This window comes from Strix uralensis, chromosome 10, assembly GCF_047716275.1.
Source record: "Strix uralensis isolate ZFMK-TIS-50842 chromosome 10, bStrUra1, whole genome shotgun sequence".
NCBI classification, from domain to species: Eukaryota; Metazoa; Chordata; class Aves; order Strigiformes; family Strigidae; genus Strix; species Strix uralensis.
In genome coordinates this window covers 6,076,036-6,102,379 of record NC_133981.1, presented here as the reverse complement: position 1 = coordinate 6,102,379, position 26,344 = coordinate 6,076,036, and the positions used below count along the sequence as shown (strand labels likewise).

Below are 26,344 nucleotides of genomic sequence, written 5' to 3'. Positions count from 1 at the left end.
CACACGCGTGGGCTGCCGCGTCCCAGGTTCCCTGGGAACAATTTAATCACTACTTTCAGACAAAGGATTAATGCAACAGAAGAAACAGGTTTATTGATTGCAAGTTACATCCCCTGCCGTGTGCTTCTCTATGCCACTGCCAGGCCGCCCGGATGCAAGCCTCAAAACACCTTCTCCTCCAAAGCACACCGTTTCCATCTCCTTCAGCAAGACCTATCAGATTTGTGACAGTTTTGGTAATCAGTGACAATTTTTGTTACAAGCTTTAGATCCACAGCCCCCAAGAAATAACCGGGAGCATCTCATGATCCAGAGCACTGGCCTCAAAGGCAGTCAAATGCTCCTCCTTGCAACAGCAAAGCAGACGTTATGCACGGCAGAGGCAGCCAGGCCTGCAAATAGCTTGGTCTGGACTCCTCACCAGGCAGAGAGATTTGGAAAACAGCTTAGAGAAGCAGCCTTCAACCGGGTGTCGAGGCTGGGAGCAGCCAGTGCTGGAGCAGGGCTTCCCAAGCTGTGCTCCTAGCCAAGTGGCACCTTGCTTGTTTAAGGTTGGCATGTCTGAGAAGTGAGGCACAACCCTGATAAGGAACTGCCAGAGAAGATATCAGTAAAATAACTGGGTTTTCTTTAGCTGCTTGCTTTCTTTTTAAAATAGGTTTCTAGTTTCTCCCCACAATTATTAAAAAAAAAAAAACAAAACAAACCAAACTTGGATGTCTCAGATTCTCTCGTCTAGAAACAGCAGGAAAAATGTAGCTTATGAAAGAAGCTGCTGTCTTTTTAACAAATAAGCTTCCTTTTAACATTTGCAAGTTATCAACATTGCAAGGATCCTGGCAGCAGGTGAGCCATCCTGCAGGAGATGGATGGGCAATTGCTGAACAAAGGCTTGTGAGATTTGGCTGAGTTAGTGGAAAGTTGAAAAAAAAGTTCAGTCATCAGTGAGAGGCCTCCAGGCATCCCTCTGAATGTCCCAGGTGAGCACCATCCCTCATCCAAAAGGCAGATAACCTTTATACTGTTCTCTGGCATTCAGTCTCTGGCCTTTAGAATCGCTGCTCTTCCGATCTTCCTCATGTAAATCATCACACTTCCCCTTTTTATGATATTCTAATTAAGAAAACTGTGATAACAGTAACTAATTATGTCCATAACACATTTTGAAGTGCTCTCTCTGCCTGTCAACACTCAGAACAGGAGTCTAAACTTTGGCAAGGGTCCCAGAGCCGAAAAAGGGTCTGGAGCAAGATGCCACTAACCTCCTGTCATTAATCTTAGATAAAGAAGTTCCTATGAACAACCAGCAATTCGTTTGCCATCAGTCTCTGGGATCCTTGTTCAGCTTTTCTGATACAGCTCAGTTACACTCTTCCAATCACTCACTCTCGAGCATACAGTCACTGTCATTTTACCATCCCATTTTCCTGAATAAATGATACCTGTTTGGAAGGATTGGGTATTAGGATGGACTACAAGCAGTATTTTATCTTTCAGGAGACACTGAACTACACGTGTCCTTTAAAAGACTACTAGCAGATCAGTGCAATTGAAAAGTTTCCTCAAATACACACAAAACTGTCAAGTTTTGTCACTTCGATATTTTAGCTGCAACGTCTTTCTTCCAGCTCGTGGAGCTGCTCAGAGCAGCACGCGTGCACCAGAGAAAGCACGTTCTGGGGAGCCCTTCTTGTCGAGGTCTGAAGGGAGAGCTTCCCAGAGCTCCTGGAGAGTCAAGACATGGGGATTTCCAAGGTTGGGGGAATACAACTGCATTTTAGCATCATGAGACAGCAAAGCTCTGCAGCCCTTTTAACAGGTTGAGAAAACAAACACACACACATATCTAAGTTTCAGAAGTTCCAGCAATTAGCAGAGACTCTCACATCTGCTTTGTTGGGACATAACCAGTGAGGTGGTGGCCAATACACCTGATGGGAGGTGCCTCAAGCTACTGTCATTACCAAAAAGCCTCCTCCATCTCCAATTCCTTCATCTCATCTTCCGCCAGCAACACACCCAGCCTGGAGCTGTAACTTCAGTCTCCCCGCTCCCCAGTCCTAACTGGGACAGCTGCCTCTGCTTCCCACTGCCTCTCCTTCCCCACCATAAAGCACTGCTGCCAGCTGGAGCCCTGCAGGCCTCCACAGGGAAACTTTGTATTTAAAATGACAGCGAACAGACTCCTGACTGTCAATCAGTAGCAAATAAGGAGGTTCAAGTACCCCTATAGCATCTTTGGCCAGTGTGTTTATACCATTTTTCCCCTGATTTAATTCCTGAGAAAATCATCTAACACACTGGATTTCATATTGCAAAAAGAGATGTAAACCGTTTGAATGCCACAGCCCTGGGCTGTACCTGCAATGTCAAAGGAAACCCATCATCTTGATGAATAATGGGTGAAATCTGCAGGTATCTGGCTGTCTAGATGGTTGGGAGTGCCTCTCTAGGGAGTTTTAATATTTTAGCCATGTCAGACCTGCAAGTTACAGCTTTTTGCAGTGAGTAAATTGATTATGTAGACTCATGTGATCTACAGAATACGTGATATGCACAAAAGGTGGCATAAGTATATATTACAGTGCCAACAGCTTGTTTTATTTCAATGCCTGACAGGTTACAACTGACACTGAAGAGAATAGTGATGAGCAGTCACTTTGCAAGCCCTCTCTGTAAAAAGCAATTGCATCCGACAGTGGCACTGGCGGGACAAACCTCCACAGTTTTCAGCTAAACTGTTTTGATAGGGACCTGAGCAGCTCTGCAATGCGGTTTCAGATAGTATCTGGTAATGTGCTTTGTACTCTCCTGAGCTCGCTGCAATTAGAGATGAGTTATTGGTCATTTCTTTTGGATGAACTTGTACCATGTCTGTGTAACACAGTAGAGTCCTACTTGCCATTTAGAAAGCAAAATGTATTAAAAGGACCAGATAATAAGCCTATTAACAGTGCTAATTTCACTTATATTATCAGGGTTAAAAAACACACAGCTATTGCCAAGCCCACGGGTGCAATTCAGCATCTGAGAAACAGCGGGCGTGAATCAGATCACAGCAAACAGTAGCGGCTGGCTTGCTGATCAGAGCACCCCAGCCAGGTGAGGCAGGCACTTCCCACATCTTTCATAACACTTTCAGAAGAAATGAAACCCCATCCTTCTTTGACACACGACGCACCACGAAGAGCCGCAAACTCAGACCTCAAGCAGCCTGGTAGGATTTCAAGGGTGTCGCAGCCAAGCCATGAGCACCGTGCCTGGACCGGGCTAATCCAGGCATCTCAAGCAGCGTGTTATGCTAAACACTGTTCTGCCCACTGCAATCTCTGCCCATGGGCTTTAGTGTTTGCATGGGAAGTGGAGACAACACTGGGATACAGACTGACCAACACAAGTTTGCAAAGCAGCAGTAAAAAAGTATTAGCCAGCGCAAAAATGAGTAATTATTTCCTTTTGATACTACTTTGCACACACCATCATCTGTCATGGGAGATTTTTTATTTTCACTTTGCAATGGCATAAACAAAATAAAGTGTTGCCATGCTAGAACAGCAGCCGCTTGCTCCCACTATGACTGCAAACAAAGCAGGTTACACCTCTGTTCGAGAAGTTTACAACAGCAGCGGTGATGTTGGACTTCCCCAGGGAAGGTGGCAGGTTTGAAGGTTAGACCATGACCTGGCTCACAGGGAACAGTTTGGCGTGGCCAGCAGGCTACAAAGGTTGATCTGTTACTACACAACACATTTGAGGGATTTTGCCTTCTGATCCCAGGCAACAAGAACAGGAATGACCAGGTGGAGTCTCTCCCAGGGCAATTTTGCACTAAAATGCAGGTATCTCCTACAATAATGTTGGTGGGGGGTTAATAGCCTGGGTGGAATGGAAAAAGTGAAGGAAAAAATAAAAGAAAATGCCTAAATTTCAATTGAAATGTATTTAATGATTAAAGGAAGCTAAAGAAAAAAATTGTTTTCCCCTGTAAAAAAAAAAAAAAAAATCAGAACATTTTAATTTCACAGCCAGAAAGTATAATCTTCTATTACTCTCTGCTTTTTCTGAGGAGCTAGAAACTTGCAGAATGAAACAACTCTGGGAAGTATCATTTAGTGGAAAAGCAAAATTTTTACCGAGAAGCCATTTCTGGGAGTTTTAACCATACAATGGGATGCAACACAGCATCTGCTCCTTTGGCAAACTATTGCCTCACATTTGTTTTGGGACATCAACAGCTTTATTCATTATTAAGGATTATTCATATGCCAAGGAAAGATTGGCATTTCTGAGAGATGCTCACAAAATTTGTATGAGTTTTAGCACATGCCTCCTTATTCAAAGTTTACACCAGAAATATGGCATCCACCATCCTCTTGTCCTTAAAAATATTTCTCTTATTCATTAGCGCATGTTTTAGATCAAAACCAGAAGGCAGGAACAATTCCAGTCTGATGGATACACATCCAGAAGTGATGAGTTGTTGATCACTTAAGAAAAAAAAAAAAAAAAAGGAAAGAAAATGCTTTGTAAATGAACTGCTTATTGAGAAGGAGATCTAATTTGCAGCTCTTCACCTGACTGTGTCAGCTCCAGATCGATTGCTGCTACCACCTTACTGATGGATGGTGCTTCTTGAGACCATGGTGCTGCTGTAATGATCCCGCTCCTTGCCACAGGCCAAGGCATGCACACACTGGAGGTGCTCCCCCCAGCTTTGTGCATGCTAACAGACAGAAAGATTATCAAATCATAGATAAAACCAGACTGGCGCTGGTCTGTGATGAACTGTACACAAAATATGGGTGTTTCTTAACACAGATGCCGTTGAACTCTTCCATCATACCCAAAGGAAATTCCAGCTCCTCTGTACAGGAGCCCCTGGCTGCCCACAGGGTTTTACCCACAGCAAAGCTGGGCAGGCATGGAGAGGTTTTGCCCAACCACCATCCCTGTGCGTGGTAGAACTGGCAAGACAGCACCACTCTCCATAGGGAAACATGACAAAAAAAACCCAGCAGAATGGAAGATGTAACTCTTCCCAAGATGATAAGCAGCTGAGCTCCATAAAAAGCCAGAAATGATTCAGAAAAGGCAATGAGAGACCCTCCATGGCAAAGCACAGCGCTGACCCCGTCTACACAGGGTCCCAGAAGGTCCCATCTGCCATTAACCCCATCCCAAGAATCCCTTTTAAGTTGCAATTTCATGGATCTTTTAAAACCACATATTTGAATATTTTCATGCATATAAAGGTCTGCTTCACTATCCTGTTAGAATAAGCCAGTTAACTGATAACCTCCACCTATAAAATCTATCTTATCTTCTAGCTGCAGCAAGCATCAAGACACGAACAGAATCAAGGCAGCATGAGGGTATGGCTACAGCTTGAGCCAGAAGCCTGTGTTTGTAGCTCTAAATGCTTGTACATGCACACCTAGCTCTGATTTACCCATGGAAACCGATTATTTGGGAACAAATGCAGTGACTGTGGCCTGCTCCCCACACCCACAACTGCTGCAGTACATCTCAGGCATCAATCAAGTAGCCACAGCTCCCAGCTCAGCAAATTGAGCCAACTTGCATTGGCTGTGCTTTAATGTGCTCATCTGCACGCCGCGGCAGCTCAGCTGCTGCTTTACAGCTGATTGAGATGTCTCTGCCTCTGGCAGAGGGAAAAAGAAACCCTACAAAGCTACCTTTTTTGTGAGTTAGAGCCCGAGCACACACTTACGTCAGGCTCTAAGTCAATTCACTTCATCCACTATGTAGGCAAGGGCAATCTTCTCCCCCTGCACACATGTAGCCATGTTAAGTGTCTCCCTCTACTTACAAGGATGCTCTATTTGCATCCCTCACCCCCAGGATGTACCTTTTGCCAGGCGACACCATTTATCAAGCATGGCACACTCCCTCTTTCATTAGGTCAGACACAGGAGCTAGTATTTATAGGCTTTCATGGGCCTTGGATACCTTAAATATCTTTGTTACTATATACAGAACCAAAGTAATTTCCAATTTGGAACAGAGCCAGCTGTAGCATGGCTTCTTCATCAGACAGACTTAAAGTCAGTGTTCAACCCTGCAGACAGCACTGCCAAAAGCTGAGACCCAGCGGCAGTGCAGGGAAGATATATGTGCTGTTAAGTCTCTAGAGGTACGTTCCGGGTGATGACCCATCTAATGACTTTGCTTGCCAATTATTTACATAAAGATGCATTTATCCAGGGAGGTCCCCTTTATGGAGCAGTGTTATGATATTTGCTTTATTTAGACAGTTACACCAATATTGCAATACAGACAGAAGCTGCAAGATGCACCAGGGGTGTCACGTGTTTGAGGCCCCCGAGTAAATATGCCCTATTGCAAATCCTGCCCCGGAGTAACTCCAATTTTAGCTTGGGGAGCCTGAGATCCTATAAACCAAGACATCAGGTCTACAGTTACAGGGTGCTTTCTGCATTTTCTAGTAGATGTCTTAAAATGAGTTGTTTGAAGATACAAGGTTATTCATGTTTGTACTAGGAATCTTTTACCCTTCAGAAGAAGCTGTATTACAGAGACAAGGGAAAAAAAGCCCTCATATGTAAGGTGTGGGTAGAATCAGTTGTGCACAAGACACAGATTTCTGCAATGATTTGTCTGGGTAAAGGTTATTTAATTTAGTGAGATATGTTATACTCAAGTGTTTAAATTAGAAACCTGCTCTGAGCTGAGGATCTTTGATTAGACAAAGAGGAGAACAGTAATCACTTGGAGCACTGCACACAAGGGGCAAGCAGCCACTCAGAATCCCTAATTTGTAACTTATTTATGCACTGCAAAGCCCACACACCTTAATGGTTTAGATATTCTGCTTTATGCCAAATGACTAAATGCTCCTTGTATGGGCAGACAGCCACTCGCAGTCAGGTCATTTATCTTTCAAAATAGCAACAGAGCAATCTTGTCCTCTCTGGTTGGAGGTCTCTCTCTAGGCACAGGCATCTCAAGGTGGCTCCATTTCAATATGCATCATTTGAGAGCCTGCTGTGGGCAGGTTCAAGCAGACAGCAAAGTTGTAAAGTTGCTTCTCAATATGCAAACCGCGGTTGTTATTGTATGCTGTGAAAGTACCAACACATCACTGTGCAATGACCACAGGAGAGCTACTTCTAGAAACGCAGTAAGAGTTTCCTTTATCCCAGCAACAGACTATTTATGTAGGTTATACGTGGAAAGCCTGAGCCAATGAGCTACCCAGTCAAATACATCAGGACCAAGGTAGCATCTTCCCACCAGGCACTTTAACCTGTCCTCTTCCAAGCCCAGTAACAGGAGCACGGGGCTTTCTGATTTGTTTTCAAATCTAGGTCTTTCTCTGGGGTTGAATTGCAGATGTAGGAGCTGGGAGCTTCTTTCCTCCAGCTCCAGCACCCACTGGGCAGACACAGCTCCTTGGTACAGGACCAGAGCCCTCGCAGGAGGGAGAGTGCACTTCTTGGGCAACCAGTGCAGAAGGATCATGCATGCAGCAGGCTCCAGGATGGGGTTCACCCTCCACATCTTTTAAAAATAACCCTCTGAAGGTGAATAGTCTCACCACTCAAGGACTGATAATGTACTGGTAAAAACCAGACTAGGAAAAGAAAGTATAGTTGGAGCAAAATAGCTCTACGTCTGTCACCTCTGGCCTGACATCAGCTCTGTGGTGGAGCCACAGATGGTCTGAGCCTTTTTTTTTTGCTACACTTTCAGTAAAATGCACTGCAAAGCCTGTATTGCACTGAGCTAGAAACACACAAAAACATCTCCCATCCCCGATCTCTTCAGGAGTGAAAGACCCCTGCTAGGGGCCCACGCTGGGGTCTCGAGGTGTACGGGCTGGTAGGACACACCTCTGTCCTGTGTACTTGGGATCAGATTCCCACCAGCCTGTTCCTGTCCCACAAAGACAATTGGTCAAAATCCCATCACAGAGGGAGAAGAGAAATGAAAAGCCACAAGCATCTTCTTCTGAGGCAAGCACAGATACTGCTGTTATCTTTACGGCAATTTTTAGTGGCATCAGCACCACAGTTGAAATCTGTTGTGTCTGGGATCAGCAGACAGATCTTTGCCTGCTGTCTTTGCTGGTACATTAGCATGTCTTACAGTAATTCGTCAAATTAAGAGCCCTGCAGTAAAGTGGAGAAAACTTGTTGGAAAAAAAGCTTGTTAAATATTCCACGCAATTTTGTTTTGAATACTTCGACCGACAGCATCCCTACCCTGTGCTGTAGCAGTCACACAACAGAGTGCCTGGGACAAAGTCTGGGCAGGGGCAGGCAGGAAGGCACAACACTCACAAACAGCTGAGCTTGTATGTCCTGAAGTATATGGAAGGAGAGGGCTCACTGCAGTGGCTTCAGGAGACACGATGATACACTTAATGTAGGATATTTGTTCCAAATGACAGGTGTCAGGGCAGTTTTGCAACACACTATTAACACGGGCAAGCACCTACAAGCAGGGTGCTGGGAGCTGGGATCTGGCTGGGCTAACACACATTTAAGGAGAGTGTGTGGCATTGTGCTATACATCTCAGTGCGTGAGTAACTCCAGTTACCCCAGTACAGGCACCATTCATCACCAGTCTGTCTCCTAGAGCTCCACCAGCAGCTTGGCAGTCCCAGGAAGGTCGCTTCCCAGGGACTCCCTGCTCACCCTTCCTCGCCCCATACCACAAGTTTGGGGGTTCAGCTGACTGAGTTTTTTTGGTCGCTCCTTGAGTCAGTCCACTCACCACAGGGGAGGATTTAGGATTGTGGCCCTCCTTGAAACCAGGTTCACACAGACCATCTCCAGGACTTCTGTTATTGTAAATAATATAAACCCTTTGTATTTTTGGTCTTGTCTTTTTAGACAGGCTCCCGATTCCCAGCCTTCCTTACATCCCCAAGGAACCATTAACTAATGAATAATTGAGACACCTGATTTTGGAGCAGTGTCTCAGGGCTCTCTTGAGCACACATCACATGGGACCCGGCATTTGGCTCCCACTGCATGCACCTGTGAAAGGGGGTCTCTTGAGAAAGAGCTGATGACTTTTCTGTGGTAATTACCTTCAGTGAGATGCAGTTACAACGCAGTAATGTGTTACAGACAAAATGGGAAACCAGCAAGTCTCTGCTATCAACATGGCCCCCCTTCCTCTGTCATCTCCCTATAAACTAATGGGCTATATTAAAGTAGAGGAGTTTCTGAACAATCAGATTTAAAAAAAAAAAAAAAAAGTGGCCCCTCTCCAAGGCACTTAAAGCTACTAGAATGTCACAGGGTAAGACAGAGGATCCTTTAATGCATTAATAACTAAAGGGATAAAAAAACCAAAACCCATGAAGATAGGAATAAGCCTCAGTTTTTCCACAAAGGACAGATGTACCCAGGGATCTGTACTGCTCGCTGTAGCTGTAAGTGGCCTAGAAAGTCATTTGGAAGCAAGACAAAGTTTGTAGGTGAGACGTGTCAGGACAGTAAAAACTAGAGGAGATTTTTATATATGTATACGCATACAGAGATATATATTAATAGCTATATATTATATATATTATAGCTTGTGTATATGTAAGGCAGAATATATATTATTTTTAACTTATATATTTTATATATGCACACACAAGTATATACAAGCTAATGGCCCCCCTTTGCTACAGTCTTTCCCTGGGTACCAGGCTCCAGCCACTCTCCCAGGGCAGATGTGTAGGGAGGCAGTTAGCAATACCAAATATAACACAGCAGCACGCAGGGCTCCGTGGAGCAATGACAGCAGAAGCATCTTAGCAGCAAGTTAAATGCATTCCTTCAGAGCAAACTAAGTGCCAAACCCTCAGCCTGGGCTCCACTACAGTCCCAGAAGCTGAACCCTCCTGTTCTCCCCCGGGGCAGCACACACAGCCAGGCTGCATCAGCCACGTTCCATCCCAGCCAGGCAGCGAGCCAGGCAGGCAACCAGGACAGGCGCTCTCTGCCAAGAGCCACGCGACAGTTTCCAGAAGACCCCAAAAGGGCAGCATGTGGTTTTTGGTTTTTTTATGAGTCCTACAGCTACCTGAGATGTTGCAGCAATTGATACCATGGAGTTTAAAAGCATAACAGTTTCAATTCCTTTCTTTATTAGCTCATAAACCTGGCTCCAGTTTGTTATTTTAACAAACCGACTGGGTACTTCAATTGATCTTAAGTACCTATTGGCCCCTGTTAGCTCATAGGATACATACATCTAGCCAGGAATCTTGTTACGAAATAAGTCAATAGCAAACCACTCCCAGGTTGCAGGAGTGCACGCAGGTGGCTCGTGTGGCTTCCAGCTCAAGGGGACAATGATGCCGTTCCTAAGCTCTTGGTGCTTACAAAAGGAAGAAGCAAGGCCAGGCTGGACCTTCCCAAAGCTACTGGGTTACAAGCTTTGTGCTCAAGACAGCTTCACAACTGAGTTAAGTCAAAGACACCAACAACCCTCCATTCTGATTAATACCAGCATTTGTTTTCTTGTATAATAATAAATCTCTGGTGCAAAGAGACACTTTACATACCTGTAAAGCAGTACCAAGCAGGTCTCCCATCTGCTCGCCCTGACCTCTCTCCCAAGAGCCCTCCTGAAGGAGTGTTTTCCCTTTATCAGAATTTCTGAGCTGATTTGAAACACTCAGCAGCTGAGAGCTCCCAGTTAAATGCTTAAGGAAGAGCTGCTAAATACTTTTCTGGTCTAGAAAAAAAGAGGAGAGAGCCAGAGCCAAAACGTCCTTTTTTAAAAAAAAAGCTTTGGCTATAACAGCTCTGGGGGGCAGCAGGCATGTCCGGAGCATGGCTGCTACCCAGTAAAGTTAAAAGCCAGTTTCCTTAGGAGACCTTTTTCACCGTGTTAGATGTATGCATCCAACATCACAACAAAAACAGTCACTTCAGATTTCAAAAGTCCCCAGACTCAACCTTGAGCTTCCTTCAAGTCCAAAGCCCACTCTCCTGTTATATGAGCAATCTCTGTTTTCCCACTGAGGATGTAAATGCCCCCCATCAGGAGGCAGAAAGCCACCTCCTCCACCACATCTCTGAGGTACTGCCAGCCTGACCTGGGCATCAGTATGTCATCCACATCCCAGACCCTAAACACCCACCCCAGCACCATCCCAGGCTGCAGGGCTGGGACAGCCTTTCCCTGCTCAGAGGGGGACAGCTGGGCTGCAGCTCTGCAGAGCTATCGCTCCTCAACCAGAGTCCAGCACCCCGAGCTCAACATAGCCCGGGATTTGCTGGATGAATTCAGGTGTATGTGGAAGAGCCTTCCTTTTAACCCACTTCTGCTACAGGGGCAGCTCTTGCCATCCTCTAAACAGGGGCAAAAATCTGCAGTTCTCTCGTGGTCTCAAGGGCTAAAATAAATATTGGAGAAGAATTAAGCATTGCTCTTTGATTTGATATGCTCACCCACTCTTTCCCTCACATATACTTGAGCACTCCCAGTATTACGTTGCCTCAGGATGCATTCAGCAGAAGGCTTTAGGTGCTCATTAATTAATGCCTAATTTGAGTGGGCCTCTGCTTACAATTCTTATGCAAATTGCTCTTCAGATTATGTTCTGTTTTCAGCTGAGCTGAATCCAGGCACTAAAAAGCCAGAAGAGGAAAGACAAATTGAGGGGTATATATGCAGGTAATAAAGCTATTTTTTCCTCAGAGGCTTTGCAATAACCTTGGGTCATGTGTACTACAAGAATAAATTTAGAGAAGAGATGGAGTGCTGTAACGGCTGAGTCTTGCAGAACACACAAGTTAAGAGCTGCTGTTGGAAAGAAACTACTGATAAACACTCACTGGTGTGTTGGTTATGAATGTGATGTTTTTATATAAACTATTCTTCCTCTAGGAATATGATAGATTTTTACCAGAGGAGAAAAAAAGAGCTTTTTTGGTATAATTTAATCATTGCGTATGTTGCCCAGTATTAACACAGCATTTGACAAAGCCACGTCTAGTATGATCTGGTTTTAATTTGTGCTCTTTATTACAGTTTGTTGTAGCTGCCTAATTAAAGTTTGTCAGGGAAGTAATCAGCCTTATTTCCGTAGTGAGATCAGTTTAATAAGAAGGTAATTTTGCAATTTGTTTTCATTAATTAATTAGGCAAAACCCTATAAATCCACATAGTGGTGTATAAGCCCAGGGAAGCTGTGGCACCAGATACAGTGTCCAAGGAAAGAGGGATACTTACCTGTTGACATCCTGTCCCTGATGTGGTTTTTGCCCCTGCCAGCTTTAGAGAAGCAAACTCTGTCATACAGGGCTTAACCTGGATGTCTCTACTAGTGCATGTTGTCTCCACACAAACCCCAGAAGAGCATCATGTGGGGATGGAGGCCAAACAACTAGATCAAGAGGAATTCACCAGCAGATGTGGGAAATGGGTCAACATCTGTAGACAGGTTTCCTCCAACAGCCCCAGGTATCCAAATAAACCAATCTCATGCTCCTGGGAAAAGGAATCAAAGAGATAGCAGGTGGGCTCTCTGGGCCACTGCTGAAGGAGAAGGAAAGGTCTCAGGGTTGGGTTGTAGATCCTTCTACTTGTCCCACTGTAAGAATACTTCGACCATTTCCAGTACTAGCCAGATTTGGTTTTCAAACTCAAGCAGACACCTAGCATACATCAATTTATCCAAAGAGTTGTCCTAGCTTTAGCTTCCTTTCCAGAGAGCTTGTATTTAGTTTTTTAACATTGACTAATACTTGACAATCCATGCAGTAATCACATGCAGCAAGGCCAGACCTTCACCAAACATCATTTACCGTGATGCTTGTTCTCCTTTGCTCTGGTGCTGCTAGGGTGCCAACTAGCTGCTGTGTGCGGGAGGCTGCAAGGGTGGAAGAGCTCCTGGTATCCTGTATATCATTTATTGATCATCTCAGGAGAAACAGGGGCTTGATTTTGCCCGCTGATGAACTTCTGCATCTGTTTGGGCTGCTGGTTTTACTGGAGGGTTAGAAACATGCCCACTTGAGGAGCTGTTTCCCTCCACCCAAGAGGTCCTGGCCTCTCATTAATTTCAGCAGCAGCTTCACAAGAACATGTGCTGTGGTTTGTGTTTCTCTAGACATCAAGATCCAGCAGATAGCAACTGAGAAAGCTGGATCACAACAAGTGGAATAAAACAACGAAGAGGAAATCACAAATGGAAATTGGTCCCTTGGCTCCAGGGGTTGCATTGTGGGTGTCAGAAGTGTGAAGGTGCCACCCGTGACTACAAGGGCCTGCAGCTCATGCTGTCACTGCATGAGGAGTCATCACCTGGGGGACAGCTCGGGCTGCAGTGGCTGTCCTTGACTGCCCAGAGGCTCTCGACACTCCAGGTCCTGTTTGAGACTTACTGGCACTTTGGCAAGCCACTACACGCTCATTCACTGTAAAACCCAATTTTCATTTTGGTCCAGAGGAACCAAGAACCACCTATGCTTCTCTGCACAGGAGATCCTTTCCAAGTTGGCCTTTTTGGGACCTTTGAATAGGAGGAAGGATGATCGAGGCACTACACCAGATATGCACAACCAGCCTCTGCTGCAGACACACCGGGCTGGACTTGGGCCAATCCTATGAATTTCTTTATGTTCAGTTTGGGGGATCATGGTTTCAGCTCCTCTGTACGTGCTGGATGCTGGGACTGACTCTTGTTATGGCGATGCATAGCATAAACTCACTCCTACAATAGCAAAGAATAAAAAGGTAAGTCCCATGGCTCTGAATCCAAGTCTAATGGCTGTTTTGTGCAGTTGGGGATTAGAGAGACAGCCTGATATATCTGGCTGCTGAACATCATTTGGTGTTTACCTTTGCTGGAGGAGGACTTGGAACGAGGGGTATAAACACTAGTAGGATGAGGGAACAGCAGATGAACAAAGTGAGGAGAGAAGACACAGCTTCACTGAAAACCTTATAAACCACTGGCTACAGTAAAAGTCAATGAAGGAATTAAAAGCTGTCAGTTCAGAGAGCCATAAAAACACCACCTCTTCTTTATCTAGCTTCCCTGACTGAGCTTGAAACAAAGAGATTTTATTTTTTTCCAGGAGGTGTTTCAGAGTGCTTCGTTGTGGCTCACAAACCATCACACTTTGGAGAGAACATAATTCTGGGACAAAGATTTTCATCTGCTCTATAGGGAACTCCTAAGGGGATAGCATCTTTCTGAGTCATTCCAACACTCCTGAAGAAGGTTTTCCTACCCTGTAGCCACAGTTTAACTGCTACCTTGGTGGGATATGATGCAAACCTCTACCTCTCTCTGCAAAGTGACCTGCTGCAATAACCACTTGAGTGGACGCAGCTGCTGAGAAACTTTCATGGGCTATGACACATGGAAGTACCGAGGTGGGGGTGTGCGCACGCATACTTGCAAAGTGTGTCCAACCAAGGCAAGTTTTATTTTATATGAAAAAGTAACAAAACACTTACTTTGAGGGAGGAGGAGACAGGCAAAATATCTCTTAGACTGCAAGGTTTCCTCAGCATCGAGGCTTCAGTGCCCTGGACAGGAGGTCTTACTGAAGGTGCAATAACAGCGAGACAGCTGGGCAGCGTATTTCTCTTTCCTGAAAGATTTATGCAAAATTGCACTCACAGTCCCTGTGGTCCTAGGCTCTCGGCAGAAAGCTCAACATGCAAAATTCTGCTGTGGCTCACTCAGTGAAAGTCAGTGGACTGAATTCGAGAGCTCCCCTGTGATCTGGGAGAGAACCTTAGAGATTAGACTAAAGCCAGATTTTCAAAATCTTCCAAGTCCAGCCGGCCATAGACTTAAGGCCAGAGATGAAGTAAGAAGTCATGGAGAGCAGCTGTAGGTGTGCTAATTAAAGTATGAGAATGAAACTGCCTTCCGTAGCTGATATTTGGAAATGGAAGCTGAAGATCTGAGGCTGAAGCTCTCCCTGCCCCCCATTTTTCCTCTGTCAGTCATTTGAAAGCTCATGTAACTGCAGAGATGACTCAGACTTTTCAGAACAGAACTTTAAACTTAGTTCCAAAGTCTGCAGAGCCTCCTAGGGTGGCTATTCACACCTGGATAATGTAGCTGCATAAATCCCAACCTAACCCCAAGCCCATAGAGGTCAGGTTTTGACTAGCTGGTCTTCATGCTGCCTTCACTTTTAGGGGCTATCAGATATTGATATGATGTTCACACTTGCTGAGGCAGAGGAACCTGCAGATTTCATCAATTTAGCTGCCTGCTCAACTCCTTAACACTTGCGTGGGCTCTGTGATGAGAAATCAATGATGAACTCCCATTGCTTCCAATAGGAACGAGCTAGGAACAAAATAAAGCACAACAGTAGTTCTCTTAAGCAAGCTTTTAGCCAGCTCCCCAAGGACGCAGCCAGACATGCTGTCTACACCAGATCAGCTTCAAAGCCGTTAGCTGAGAGTGCTCAGGACAGCCACAAATAGTTTGAGCTAATAAAAGAGCATCTTCCACAGCCGAGCTGCAAACTTCTGCCTACTCTTAACTGTAAGAGGATGCTGGGGCTCTTCCAAGTGCGTCCTTCTGCTTTTGAGCATCAGGTGGGACTTTCAAGGACTGATGCAGATCAAGACTTGCACATCCCATTCCCTTTGTTCAGAAACTCTTGCAGAAAGCATCACAGTGCTTCTTGGAAAGCCATGGTCTTCTGTGCAAGAAGCCCAGTGCAGACTGGCATCCAGTTCCAGCTCTGCTACATGCACTGAGAAGGCACTTGGTTTTTCTGTGCCTCTGATTCCTTCCCTACCATTTGAATATTTTTGGTGTTCAGGAATTGCTTCTTACTTTGGATTTTCCCTTTTGCTTAGCACAAGGGGCTTTTGATTGAAGCCAGGGACTCGGGATGCTAGCTCACAACACATTAGAATAAAAAGGGTTTGCATACAATTAGATGACAGAGTGAATCGATCTGATAAAAGGCTCTTAAGTCATTAATTCAAGTCACACAAGATTAAGAAACATTTCAGCAATAACAGAAACTGCGTTAGGACCTTAGCAATTTCAAATAACTCTTTAATTGGCTTCCCAATATCGTTCCTTTCGGCTTGTTGTTGTTACAGAGGGATATTAGGAAATTTATGTTTTCAGAGCCACTGGTGGCTCCCAAGCAAGCTTTTCAGGGCTGTGCCATGTTTTCTTTACTTTGGTAATGGAAAAGCCTTCTAAAGACTCTCACATTCAACCCATCTTTCTACCTCAGAAAAGGAGCATCAGCTGATTTTTAAACTTTCATAGATCTTCTACCTTGCCAAAAAACAAGGGGATGGGGGAAGAGACTGACCAACACCAGGGACACATTGTCAAGATGAAGCTGTGATACCCAAATGGATGAGGCTACCAGATTAAGTCCTAGTTTTGATCCAGGGTGCTTGGTCAAAGTCTTCTTCCTCGGAAGACACGAGCCCAGAAGGGATGGTTTCCAAGAGAAGTTTGCCCTCCTCATCTATGTACTTCCATATCCCACCTCTGGGAGATTCGACATGCACCCCATGGAGGCAGTCATCCTCGCAGCACGGAGCCACCAGTCCCTCAGTGGGAGGTGTATGGGAGGGACATCTCATTTGATACTGTCTAGTCTTGCAACCCACCATCAGAGCAAGGGACTTGGCTAATGCGAGTTTTAACTTGTAGGAAGACCATTTGTGAATGTTTAGCCTCCAGGGCAGGCCATGTCCTCGCTGAGTTTCAAACCCCATGGAGCAGCACCTTACCTGCTGAGCTTCATTTCAAAACCCCCTCATCCATTTGCATTTCTTCTTTCAGCTCCATCCCATACCTCACAAAGACACAGGCCTTCCCTCTCAAAACAACTGGCTGCTGGCCATGTATCTTTCCTTTGCACCTAAATCCGTTACAGAACATCCTCTTAGCTTCTGGAAACACTAAGAGCCTTTTTATGTCAAGGAGTTAAATCTTGTTACTCAGCTGGCATTAATTTCCCTCTTTTAACACCAAAGGTTTTGATCCCTTCCTGTTTAAAAAATGGTGTACCAAAGCTAAATCATTCCTTTCCAGAAAAGGAAGATGAGAAAATGAAAAGGGTTGCAATGTTTGGCTGGCTTGCTCATCTTAACTGTCTTGATAGATGCTTGTTAAATTCTTACAGAGGATATTCTGTTCCTGAGGTGCAAGACTGCTTTTTGTGACCCAAAGAGACATCACAGTGGGCTAAAAGTTGGCTCTGAGTCAGGACCTTTTAGGTAGGAATCAAAACAAAGATTAGGATGATGAGCATTTAATACTGAGGCTCTGGCTCTAACCAAGCCCATGGCTGAGTAGCCAATATTACTCAGCTCCAATACAAACACTTTATTGGCCACACTCTTTCCCCACCATCCATAGTTTGGACCTCCTCTTAGCTTATCTAGTTTCTCCTTTTCACAGTTTCATGAAACAACAGAGTCACCTGATTGGCATGTTTAACTAAGTCATGCCCTTGGTCACACACAAGAACAGCACTGCCAAAGATGCATGGCAAATGCTGGACTTGAAATTTCTTCCATCGTGATCACTCCATTAAGAGGTCAGCTGGAGGAGAAAATAAAAATAAATATATGCTCCTTTCAGAAGGGTTAATTGTGGATTGGAAACCACACAGACTAAAGTCAATGTTTACTGAAGGCTGCAACAGATTTTGCAGTCGCTGCCAATTGTGAAATCCATCACTGGTATCACTGCTGGGGGCTGAAGCATGCTGGGGTAACTGGGAGAGCCCTGGGGAGCTGACCAGCCCTGCCATGCATGCTGCTGCCCTGAAGAGATGGGGCTGCATATTTTTGCAGCGGTCTCCCCATCATGTCCCCGCAGTGGTGAGGGAGATGATGGAGAAATCTGTGAGAGCATGGGCTGCCTTTCCCTGGCATTAAGCTGGGGTGGGGGCTGCACCCATCCACTAACTGGTGTTGGGGCCTGGGGACCCAAAAGAGCCAGCCAGCATACCCTCCCCAAGCACGTATGTAGTGGACACAAAGCCCTGAGCATCAATATTTCACTCTATGTATCGTTTCTACAGAGGAGTGAGTTCAGCCAGGTTTGTACAAGTATTTATTCCATTTAAAAGGGACCAGCACAGGGTATCCAGGCACTTGGTGTTATCTCTGTGTGTGGTTCACTCCTGCTTTCCTTATAAAGTGCCGAGCCATTTCTTCTTTAAAAGCACTGATCATTTTGTGGTTTTCACATTTTTGATCTCCTGCAGCAGGTCAGACATTAGAGTGAGACTGACTAACAAGATCATGAAATCTTCAAAATCAATTTTGTTCTCTGACTCCTCATCCAGGGCAGAAATTATTTCCTGGTATTTTGGTTTGTTTTCTTGGCCCTATGGAGAATTTTAAATGAAAAAAAAAAAAAAAAAAAAAAAAGATTAAGCATGAAATTCCTTTTTTATTGCATCATAAAAAAAAAAAAGAGACACCTGTGTAAAAACTCATGTATATTTCTATCTTCCCATTCAGGTTTTTATGTCCACATTCATATTAGGTTTTCTAAAGCTATCCCAAGAAACTCAAACAGAAATATTATTACAATCATATTATTACAATCAGACAGGAGAACAACCAGTCCCCAAAGCTTCCACCTGAATCCAGAACACATCTTTTAAAAAAAGACACCTAATCGTAACTGAAAATCTGGCAGTGATGATAACAAGTAGCTGGTAACTGCTGGAAAATAATGCAGTCCTGTGTCTTGATAAAACCGAGAGAGGAAACAACCAACCAACCCACCCTTTTAACTTTAATATTCAAGACAGGTCTTCAAATACATATTGTGAAGGTCCCAGAAACTGTTGATTTGACAGACATAACTTCAGTAGCTACTATTCTCTGTCCTGTTGGACATTATTGTTGGAATGGGAGGGATTATTAAAATTACATATCATGTCTGTTATTCATATTTCTTTATTAAAAAAAAAAAAAAAAAAAAAAAAAAAAAAAGAGTTCCAGGATATTTTTTTTAGCTTAATAATCTTCAAAACATCTCATGACTCCAAATTTGATTGACTATTGATATTTCCAAGTCCTTTTCCATAAGGTGCCTAGTTTCTAATTTGGTACTAATTCCCCCTCCCCAACTAGTCATGTGATTTTGTTATTCTTAGAAGCAGAGGTCTTGTTAAGAATGTCTTTACTCCTAAACATCTCTCTCATTTACTTAGTTGAACTCTTTTTACCAGTCCTACATAATTTTTAGTACCACTTGATAAAACTCTTTTGTTGGGGGTTCTTTTTGTTTGTGTGTTTTTATTTAGGGAGGGGAAAAAAACCCCTGCAAGAGGTTTATAGCCACAAGTGCCGATATATTCACCATACCCAGCTGCCGCTGACAGCCTGGGTGGGCGCCCAGTGGAGAGGTGCTTTCTGACCCCTTTCTCCCAGTGGCCCCACTGCATGTGGCCCTGCGGCACAGGGCTGGCTCTCCTGGCACTGGGTCAGTGCTGTGGCAAACTACCAAACGCCTCATTAAATGCAATGGGTTTCTCCTCTCCATAAATACAGTCTCTTGTCATTGTCTGAGGGGTTTTGGTTGTTTATTTGTTTCCCCACTCCTTATTTTCTTTAAAAAAGTGCAAGCAGACACATCAACCATGGTTTATTGCTGTCCCTGCTCCTCTAGTCCTGTGTTAGACACAGGCTCAACATAAAGCAACTAACTCACTGAAAGATGTTTGTACCAAGTCACTAAAGTCTCACTTGAGATTACCCTATGGCCCGATGCCTGCCCAGCTGCAGGACAGAGCCCGAAGTGCCATTCCTGCACCCAAAGCACCCAACCAGTGCCAGCCCAGTGCCACCCACTCACCCAAACCCCCTCACCTGTATGAAACCCCAAAACTGGGTTTGCAGCAAGCTTTTGGTTTCAGCTTTGCTGAGCTTGCCCTCGGGATCAGCAGAGTTGTTATACACCAGAGCCGCTGTAGCAAAAGCTTTTTCAAGTTCTGAGCCTTTTCCTAGAGCTGGGGGGGGGGGGGGGAAGTTATCAGTCTATCAGAAAAAAGTGGCATTTGAGATATAATTGAAAGGAGTCCATCAGAACCACCCTGAGTGGGTGGAAATCTGTGTAGTTTCATTAAAGTTAATGAGACTGAAACTGTTTATACCCACAGAGGACCTGGCCCAGATTTTATTTGGAGTGGGCCAGCAACATGCCTCACCTCCCATGGAAACACACCCCAAAAGGAAGCTTTTGATCAGAGCTGTGGCAGTAATACAGGGTGATGTGTGAGGACCATCTGGTCTATCCCCACCCTGGGCATCCAGCAAGGATCTGCCACACTATGAAGCCAGGCCATGCTGGCCATCTCCTGGGTGCATTTGGACTCCCAGGATCCCATATCAGGGAAAACATGGCCCATTTGGGAAGCCTGACTGAACAGAAATGCTTGTGTCTGACCATCAGCGCTGCACTTCAGCATTACTCTCTACCGGATGGATTCATTACCCCCACTCCTAAACCACATCCCAAAGATGTACACTCATAGCCCTCAGTTAGCATCAGGTACCACAGATGATTTGGGTTGTGATTTTTAACACAAAAGCACACAGAAGAGGAGACATGGATCAACACAGGAGCATGTCGTAAAGGGACCTACGGGACCCTCTCATCTTACACCAGCCAAGGGTCTGCACACCCTCCACAGCTCTGCTAAATCACCAGGGTTTACTGCACTTGGGCTATAGCCTTGGAAGACCTGAACCCCCAAGGGGCAAAAAATGGGTCTCCTTACCTTTTATTGATGCCAGCTGCTTGGCTATAGGTATGCTGGTAGTGAGAGAGAAGAGAGGCACAGTTATCACCTGGTGAATTATGTGGGTATATATAGTTTCTCCATGAGTGAGTTTGCTCATTTCTGTTTCATTTAATCTCCCAGGAACTCAGGGCTTCCCAAGGGAGACTAGCTTTCCTTCAGTGGGAAGGAAAATGACCTTTACAAGCAGCACATAACATCACACAGGTCCTAATTCTTCACCTAAGCAAGTAGCCTGGAGTTGTTACTGAAGGTGCTTATTAAATAATTTTAAGAAAGGGGCATTGCAACATCCTTCAAGTAATTTCTTCAGAACATGAAAGAGCTCCAGAGGTTTCTCAGTTTTAAGACCACCCCGAGGGAAGTGCAGAGGGGTCTGTCATCCCCCATTCACCAGTGCTCCCAGTTTGGAGCAGACACATAGCTTTTATTTCCAGCAGGACTCACATCTGTGAGAAGCACCTCCCTATTTTCTATTAAAACTTAAAGCCTTCTTACTTTTGCTAAAGTGCTGGAAACTAATTACAGAGCAGCCAACACACAGCAGAAGAGTTTGCTTGTGATAGAGACAAATACATCCATATAACAAATTTCAAGACAAATGGCAGATCACCAGAGATGCAAAGAACAAAGCGATGACTTACCACTTGGACATGCCTCCTGCAGCCAAAGGGCTTTTTTTGGTGGAAGCAGGAGCTGGCTGATTGACTGAGTATTGCTTCGTGCTGGGCACGCTTGCTCTGCAGCCACACATCTCGAGGCTGGGGTGTTTGTGATCTCTAAGCAACTCAACTAATAGCAAACAGGTGAATTCAAGCTCTGCCCTGTGAAAGCAGCCTGCTTGCAGCCATGCCCTATCAATAATGTAAATGCTACCTGGTGATCACGGAGCCAGCTAAATATATCTGTCTGAAGCAGCCCTTGTAAGGCAGCACTGCTGGGTTGGCAAGTAGCGTGGCTTTTATTTTATGTGAGAATTTGACAGAAATGAACCAAACTAGTGGAGCCTGAATCCTCTTAGATTTGTAGGGATGTAACTTTGTGTCAGGAATAACTAAGACACTGAATCCATTCAGCTATATACATTATCATTTTAATGGGAAACCTTTCTAGCGTGAGCTGATGTAACTTGCCCCAAGCTATAAAGTGAGTTGTTCTGTAGACAGAGTCAGAAACCAAGCGTTTCCTAAATCCTGACCCAGCATTTATCCTCGGTGAGCAAGCTGCTGCTCTAATATTTATTCCCCCGGTGCAGTGCAAAGAGACCTGTTCTTCCTCCAAACCACTTGCAAAGCAGCATCCAGCACAGAGCCTCTGCTTCGGTTTCTACCCAAACGGATACTGCCTGCTTCCAAAAGCAGCACGGAGCCATATGGCAGAGCAGTCGCACGTTAGAGGCACTGGAAGGGCTCCGATGAACTTTGTTATTTATTGGCATGGATATCGCTATTAGAAAACACACAGCTTGTCATGCTGCCTATCTCTGTGCATGGTCTCCTTTCTGCGGATCATTTGCCTAGAGGTGTCTAGACAGGATAACTTCAGTTTAAAAGACCAAGTGGCCATTTCAATCCCAGGGTGGTCTGTTAATAGGTAGTGACTTCAACTACCTCATCCAGCTCATCATTCCTGGTGAAAGGATACAATACTGATGTTAAAACTATCCAGGATGAGACTTTATGTAACAGGACATGCAAAGGAGACTGCAACAGATGGCCTAGAGAATTAAAATGTTTTCCTCATTTAGTAGAAGCTAAATTACTGAAGGCTAATGAATAAGGATGTTCACCACCTTACTGTTCCTGGATTTTAATTATCTTAAAAAGCATGGGAAAAGAGAACCTTTAATTTTCCATCTAAGAGTGTCATTACTCAAACAATTCAGAGCCTTTTTCTGAGAGGTTTAAGCTGTCTTAGATCTCTAGTGCGTTCTTTAGGACTGGCTCATGAATAAAACAGAGCCTGTAATTGCAATGACGCAGCCAAAACACATATAATCAATGCTCATTATCCCATCAATTAACACACTAAAATTAAACAAGAATTCAGGCTTAGTAATCTGCCATCAGCTAAAAAAAAAGAGTCTTGATATCATGTTGAAGTGATAATTCCCTTTCACATCTGTTGAACCATACAACAAGGCATGAAAAGCCTTACATCCCGGTTAATCTGCAAAATGGTGATGTTTGGTCTTAGTGTCCAAGGTAAAAATGAGAGTGAGCAACAGACTCTGTTGCATGTTTATCAGCTACAGGCAGTGCTGTGAGCTGGCTGGCAAACCCAGCCCTCTGTGTTTTGGGCTCTTTCCACCGTAGATCAGATTTCAGCTCGCAGTTTTTTTAATCTAACTGACTTTTGAGAGCCTGAGCTCTAGAACAGGTGATTTACTTTGCTGGGGTAGTAACAAGTTCAAGCAAGCCTGGGGTACATCATCCCTCTAGGAAATACATACTAGTTAGCATGTGCAGGAGCGTTAGTGCCTAGCAGATAAAGGGTAGCATGAGGATAACCCTTGCCTTTGCAGGTGATCAGCTTTGAAGACAGCAAGATTTTGGCTGTACGTGTTGCTTGAGTATTCTGGTCAGCAAGGTGTGCAGGGAGCCAGGCCATCTGCTCTGTATCTATTTTGATACACACTATTTATGTTTGAAATATCCAGGTGCTTTTATTGGTCAATTTTTAGCATGTTTCACACGTTAACAATATTGCCTGCACAAAATACACAAGCCAACACTTAAAACTGCAAAATCTTTACAGGCAGTTCACTTAAAATAATTACCACTGCAAAAAGCCGGAGTCTCCACTTCACTTTTGGTATTTTCCCAGAGTTTTCCCATCCTTTTAAAAGTACTTTCTGCAATTCAAGAAGACATGTTGTGAAACATTTGTGTGTGATGGAGCCCTGGCTCCCCTGGAGATGACCCTGTGACACTCAGCAGGGGCAGGTGTGGGCATGCCCGCGTTGGGCAGGGACAAGGGAATACCTAAAACCAAAGGTGCCTTCACACCATTAGCCACTCAGATTTCATTTCTTCAGCGAACCCTTCAGCAGCTGCACACATGCTGCTAACCCAGGGAGGTAATTGCTTGATTTCTTTGTGATCAGAATATGGTCATTTTGATCTTACATGATACATGTGGTTTTTTCCAAAGAGCCAAGACTGAGAAGCCCTCCACTCCATCTTAACCCAAAGCAGAACTGGCTGCCACAGCCTAATACTATTTTCTTCTTGCTCCATCCCTTTGAAATCAATTACTTAATGTGTGAAAAGCTAACAGAAGCAGCAGGTGTAACGTGCTCGCTGCAATTGGTCTCTCAACACCAGCCACAACCTGTGGTGTGCCATGGGCAAGCGGGCTCAGCCCCACTGGGGAAGGACCTTCTCCTCCTCTTCTGCACGGTGGCATGCAAAGAGGAGACACAATCCAGCACAGGTTAATGGGGATTTAACCAGCTCAAGGGATTGATAGCTGCTGCAACAAGAGGTCTACTTCGCATAAATGTAAGTTAACTAACGGCCACTGTACCCCTCTGGTCACAGAGCCAAACTGGCTCCTGCTCACCAGTAGCTGGTGTACCCTTGCTAACATACTGCTAAACATCCTGAAACCTGAACCTCTGCATTTATTCCAAGAGGTAGGGAATGTAGAGGATAAATAAAATCACAGAGTGAGCGTTTCCTCTCATTTGTTTCTCCATCACTGTGTCTTTTTGGCTGCATACTGCTGCTGCTGCTTCCATCTGTGCTGGGATGGCCTAAGTGATGTTCTGTGTGTCCCAGGAACATTTGCCTCTTGGCCATCACCATTTTTTGAAAACATCTCTTTATAGTCAATTCGATTTTACTCAAGGGTGAAATCTGCACCAGTATTTATCTGCATCAGTCGGGCTGGGCACAGTTTGATGACCAGTGCCTGATAATTAAGCTGTGACCAGCACTCACCCGGGGGATGCAAAACGCTGCCCCACAGGGCATGCTCAGTGGGTCTGTGCAGGGGTTGGAGTGAGGAGGATACCCTGGCTGGGAGTCAGCCCGTCTCCCCAACTACTGCACACACGGGCGATAACTCAGCTCAGCCTGGAATTTAGCTCTGGGGTCACGAATGATTAAAATATTTATGAATTCCATTGCTGAGATGGAGCAGGTAAAATGTCATTTAAGAGAAGCTATTAGAACTGGTCTGTCCGCAGGGAAACATCATTTGTCATCTCATGTCCAGGCATTTTTCAGGTGTGGTACAGCACTTTGGCCAAAATATGCCTCATCTGGGGCCTGTCAAGGGAGCAGAGTGGCTGCAGGTATCCCCTGCGTGCAGGCACCCAGCTCCCCCGGTTTCTGTGACAATCTAATGGATAAGGAATGAGCCCAACATTTTTGGTACGGTATTCATTTTCAGAGGGAAGCCTGAAAATACTATTACCAAATAATTTTTCCTCTGAGAAATGTTTTATTATAGGACATTTAGACTTAAAAAATGCAGCTATATTCATAAAAACCTAAAATCTTATTAAGGACACAACGATAAAGATGTAAGAAAAGAAACTGGTTGCTAAATGCAACAAATGGGATGCCTCCCCACTGAACTATTAAAATTTCATATCGAAATGCTAAGATCTTCATACTAAGGATGTATGGCATTGACAAATGATGGGATAATCAGCACTAGCTATTAATACTAAAATACAGATTATTGCTGCTCTTAGAAAATTCCAGGAGGAAAAGCTCTTGGGCTTAGTAGAAGGATGGAAGAAAAAGAAATCCTGAAAAAGAATAGTTAAGGCATAAGCTAAAGTAGCCCATCCATTCACATATATAAAGATTTTGACTCAAACCTGGTTAAAACTAGTAGACAGAGGACTAAATGCTTATGACATGATATGACATAATAGGAGAACAAGTTTTTCAGAAAAGGATGAAACAATACGTGGCAGTTTTTAATCAGTAGTTCTTTGTCTGTAATATTAGCTGTGAAACTCTGGAGATATTGTCAAGATCAGACTATAGACAGGTGCAATGCGTGTTGCATGCGACTGCCTTTTTCATCAGTACATCAGAGTTTCAGTCAAGAATAATTCAGGACTAGAGCCTGAATTGCTCATTCAAATGGAGAGCATATACAGATTGGAAATAATTAACCTAATCAGGTCAGGCAATTGCAATATGAATTCATGCAACAGGAGCACAAACTTTCTCCAAGTCCTGGCCATCCTCAGGGCTCTGTTATGGGCAGCTCGACAGCCACGGTGAAGAAGATTTGATCAGTCATTGGGAAAGCATCGCACAATAAAAAATACCCTGTCAAGTAAGGTCACAGCCCTGTGGGCTGGATTTGTACCTAAACTCATCCTTGTCTCCTTAATGTGCTGGACAGGGAGCAAAGCAGGCTGCAGAGCCACTGGGTACCCAGAGCAGTGCTCCCTGCTCTCACCAGCACCTCCGCACGGAGGGGATGTTGCTGCAGCTTTGCAAAGTGCATCCCCTCCCCAGTCAAGAGCAATGGGGAAACCCTAAAGAAGCATGTGAGCATGGCTCTTCCTTGGCCTCTGAGGTACCTGGAGAGAAAACCCTGT

At 44.6% G+C, this 26,344-nt stretch overlaps 1 protein-coding gene across 1 annotated transcript; it reads right to left on the bottom strand.

The window, feature by feature from the left end:
* Nucleotides 1–17,934: 17,934 nt before the first annotated feature.
* Nucleotides 17,935–21,526, bottom strand: SNTN (sentan, cilia apical structure protein). The gene is made up of 4 exons (XM_074879125.1): nucleotides 21,417–21,526; nucleotides 20,752–20,786; nucleotides 19,841–19,980; nucleotides 17,935–18,345 (listed from the first exon to the last, which is right to left on the bottom strand). Exons 1-4 carry the CDS (start codon nucleotides 21,524–21,526, stop codon nucleotides 18,187–18,189), a joined length of 444 nt encoding a protein of 147 aa, XP_074735226.1. The 3' UTR covers nucleotides 17,935–18,186.
* Nucleotides 21,527–26,344: the final 4,818 nt, after the last annotated feature.